Source organism: Triticum dicoccoides, chromosome 4A, assembly GCF_002162155.2.
Source record: "Triticum dicoccoides isolate Atlit2015 ecotype Zavitan chromosome 4A, WEW_v2.0, whole genome shotgun sequence".
Taxonomy (NCBI): Eukaryota; Viridiplantae; Streptophyta; class Magnoliopsida; order Poales; family Poaceae; genus Triticum; species Triticum dicoccoides.
The window spans coordinates 597537704-597540862 of NC_041386.1; the positions used below are offsets into that span (position 1 = coordinate 597537704).

At 53.6% G+C, this 3159-nt stretch overlaps 1 protein-coding gene across 1 annotated transcript; it reads left to right on the top strand.

The window, feature by feature from the left end:
- Window positions 1-240: 240 nt before the first annotated feature.
- On the top strand, window positions 241-2055 carry LOC119287171 (3-ketoacyl-CoA synthase 5-like). The gene has a single exon (XM_037566693.1). It carries the CDS (start codon window positions 302-304, stop codon window positions 1778-1780), a length of 1479 nt encoding a protein of 492 aa, XP_037422590.1. The 5' UTR covers window positions 241-301; the 3' UTR covers window positions 1781-2055.
- Window positions 2056-3159: the final 1104 nt, after the last annotated feature.

Here is a 3159-nt window from a genome sequence, read left to right on the forward strand (position 1 = left end):
TATAAATTTTACACATATTACCACGAGGAAAAACATGAGAACATCAAATCTACCAAGGCTATTTCCGGATAGGTTGCTACGCTGCTATCTTCTTACCTCTTATGTGGAGGGAGCGCGCTGGGAGGTACGGTTGTGCTAACTGTGCACTTAAGTGGTTGGCTGGTATCTACCTAGAATCATTAATGGAAGTCTATATATAACACAAAACCACAGCCGTTGTGATTATCAGTGCAAGTTTTTCCTAAACTCATCAGACACCCACAAAGCACCAAAGACACCCACACGTAACCGATCGAGCAGCATGAGCTCGTCGTCTGCCGCCATGCACCCCAAGGCCGTGTACCGGCTCATCGTGGACAACTTCCTTGCCGTTGTCACCGCCGCCATGGCCACTCTCTCTGTCGTCGCCCTGGTGTGGCTCGGGCCAGAGGAGCTGATCAGCTGGCTCCGTGGCCGTGAGTTCCAGCCAGCGCACCTGTTCTTCGCCGGGTTCGTTGCGGCCGCAGCAGCCACCTTGTACCTCCTGCTCCGTCCGCGTGCCGTGTACCTGGTCGACTATGCCTGCTTCAGCTCCTCCTTCAACCGCCCGCTCGCCCGCATCCCCATGGCCTCATTCATCGAGCACAACAAGCACACGCCCAGCATCAACGAGCGCAGCGTCCGGTTCATCTCGCGGCTGCTGGAGCGCTCCGGGCTCGGGGAGGAGACCTGCCTGCCGGCGGCGCACAACTACGTCCCGACGCACAAGTACTGCACCCTCGACAACGCCCGCGCCGAGTTCGAGCTCGTGGTCTTCTCGGCGATCGACGACCTGCTCGCCAAGACCGGCGTCACCCCAGACGCGATCAGCGTGCTCGTCCTCAACTGCAGCCTGTTCTGCCCCACGCCATCCCTGGTGGACGTAATCATCAACAAGTACAACCTGCGTAGCGACGTCCGTAGCATCAACCTCTCGGGCATGGGGTGCAGCGCGGGTCTCATCTCCGTGGGGCTCGCCCGGAACCTCCTGCAGGTTGTTCCCCGAGGCTCCCGCGCACTGGTCGTCTCCACGGAGACCATCACGCCCAACTACTATGTCGGCAACGAGCGCGCCATGCTGCTGCCAAACTGCCTGTTCCGTGTCGGCGGGGTGGCCGCGCTGCTGTCCACGTCCCCCGCAAAGGCCCGATTCCGCCTCAAGCACGTTGTGCGCACCTTCACCGGCACCGACGACAGCGCTTACCGGTGCGTGTATCAGGAGGAGGATGAGCAGGGGAACATCGGGATCAACCTCAGCAAGAACTTGATGGCCATCGCCGGGAACTCGCTCGAGGCCAACATCACCAGGATCGGGCCACTGGTCCTGCCGGCCTCCGAGCAGCTCCTCTTCGCTCTCTCCTTCGTTGCGCGGAAGGTGCTTCGCGTGCGAGTCAAGCCCTACATCCCGGACTTCTCCACGGCGTTCAAGCACTTGTGCATCCACGCGGGCGGCCGCGCCGTCATCGACGAGCTGCAGAAGAACCTCAGCCTCTCCGACGAGCAGGTGGAGGCGTCGCGGATGACGCTGCACCGGTTCGGTAACACGTCGAGCAGCTCGTTGTGGTACGAGCTGGCCTACGTGGAGGCCAAGGGCCGGATGCGCAAGGGCGACCGCATTTGGATGATCGGCTTCGGCTCAGGGTTTAAGTGCAACAGCGCGGTGTGGGAGTGCATAGACCCTCCTGCACGCAGCACTGATGGGCCGTGGTCCACGTGCATCCACAGGTATCCGGTGGACATTCCTGACGTCCGAAACAACTAGTACGCAGCTAGCCTACAAAATACATTATTAAGATCAGTTCATTGAGTTTAAACATTATTAAGATCGGGGGAGATGTCGTGAGAATGCACATTGGGCAATTAAGGTCTGTTTATTGAGTTTGTAACCGAATCATCAATCTATAAGATGGTCTCCGATTGTATCCCATTCTTGGGTTGTGTGAGTCGTTGTAAACCGGTGAGATATACTCCTGGTGCCATCGTGTTAGGTTTGGACTCATAACATGTTGGGTACCCCTATACAAAAAGCAATGAAGAAACCCCCAGTGATTAATTGCGGCGTCAAAATTGCTTTTCCATGGTGTTCTAGGGTTAGCTTGTGGTGAAGGCAAACGTAGAACAAAGGTGGCACTCACTAGCACAAGGGTCCTCTTGCGCTCGCTGCTATTACTCCGCAGAGACCAATGACAAGATGCGGCACCCTACTACCAAACAAACATGTACAGGTATCGTACTGTTATGACGCACCAATATATTTACCCTCGACGGAGATGGCGTCGACCATGGGGACTTCACAACATCCGATCAAATATAGATCATCGGGTTCACGTCCATCCGGCGAGATGGAACACTCGGGCTACAACGACCAAGGTTATTATGACAGGCCCGCTGCTTCCTATGGCGAGTCCTCTAGCTTGGTGGATTCGAGCTACTACCAACCAGGTTACAATTCAGATGGAACTCCGTGGTACGGCCTGGTTTGTGCAAGTTTCTTTACGTACTCTCCGGAGGAGCACGTCTCTAGTTACTAAGCCGGCTATCACTAGGCGAACTCGCCCACGAGTTCCGTCAATTCCTGCAAGCAAGAGGGCTTTTCTAGATAATGGTGTGCGTAAATAGAATTGCAATCTTTTTGGTTTTTTTTTTGAGACAATCAGCAAAACTTTATTGACCCGTCACACAGTTTACATGGACGAAATGAAGATCTCCGGGGTGGCCCAACCAAACATGACGACCAAGCCCCAGTTTAAGTGCATGCTTTGCTAGATTGTGGGCCATGACATTCGAGCTTCTAAATTCATGAACAAAATTACATGAAGTAAAACTAGTAGAGTACTCTAGTATTTCATGTATGATAGCCCCATAACCAGCCCCGCTTCTCCTCTTGAGATTGCTCAGTGGTCATAGATGCAACCTTTTTGGTAAAATATAAATGTCATGATAACATATAAGCAGTATATTTTACTGGGCTGAGGTACAAAATTTACTGGGCTGAAGCCCATAAAATCTAACACTATGGACATGCATGTTCTCAGAGTTGGATAAAATGCAAAATGCTGTGTTGTTGAGTGGTCTCCTCTCGTGGTTGAGACACGCAACTAGCTGCTGCTGCGGTGCCGTTCTCATGCATTATAACACGTT

Excerpts from the sequence above, each read along its gene's own strand:
- LOC119287171 (XM_037566693.1), top strand. The coding sequence starts at position 302 with ATGAGCTCGTCGTCTGCCGCCATGCACCCCAAGGCCGTGTACCGGCTC.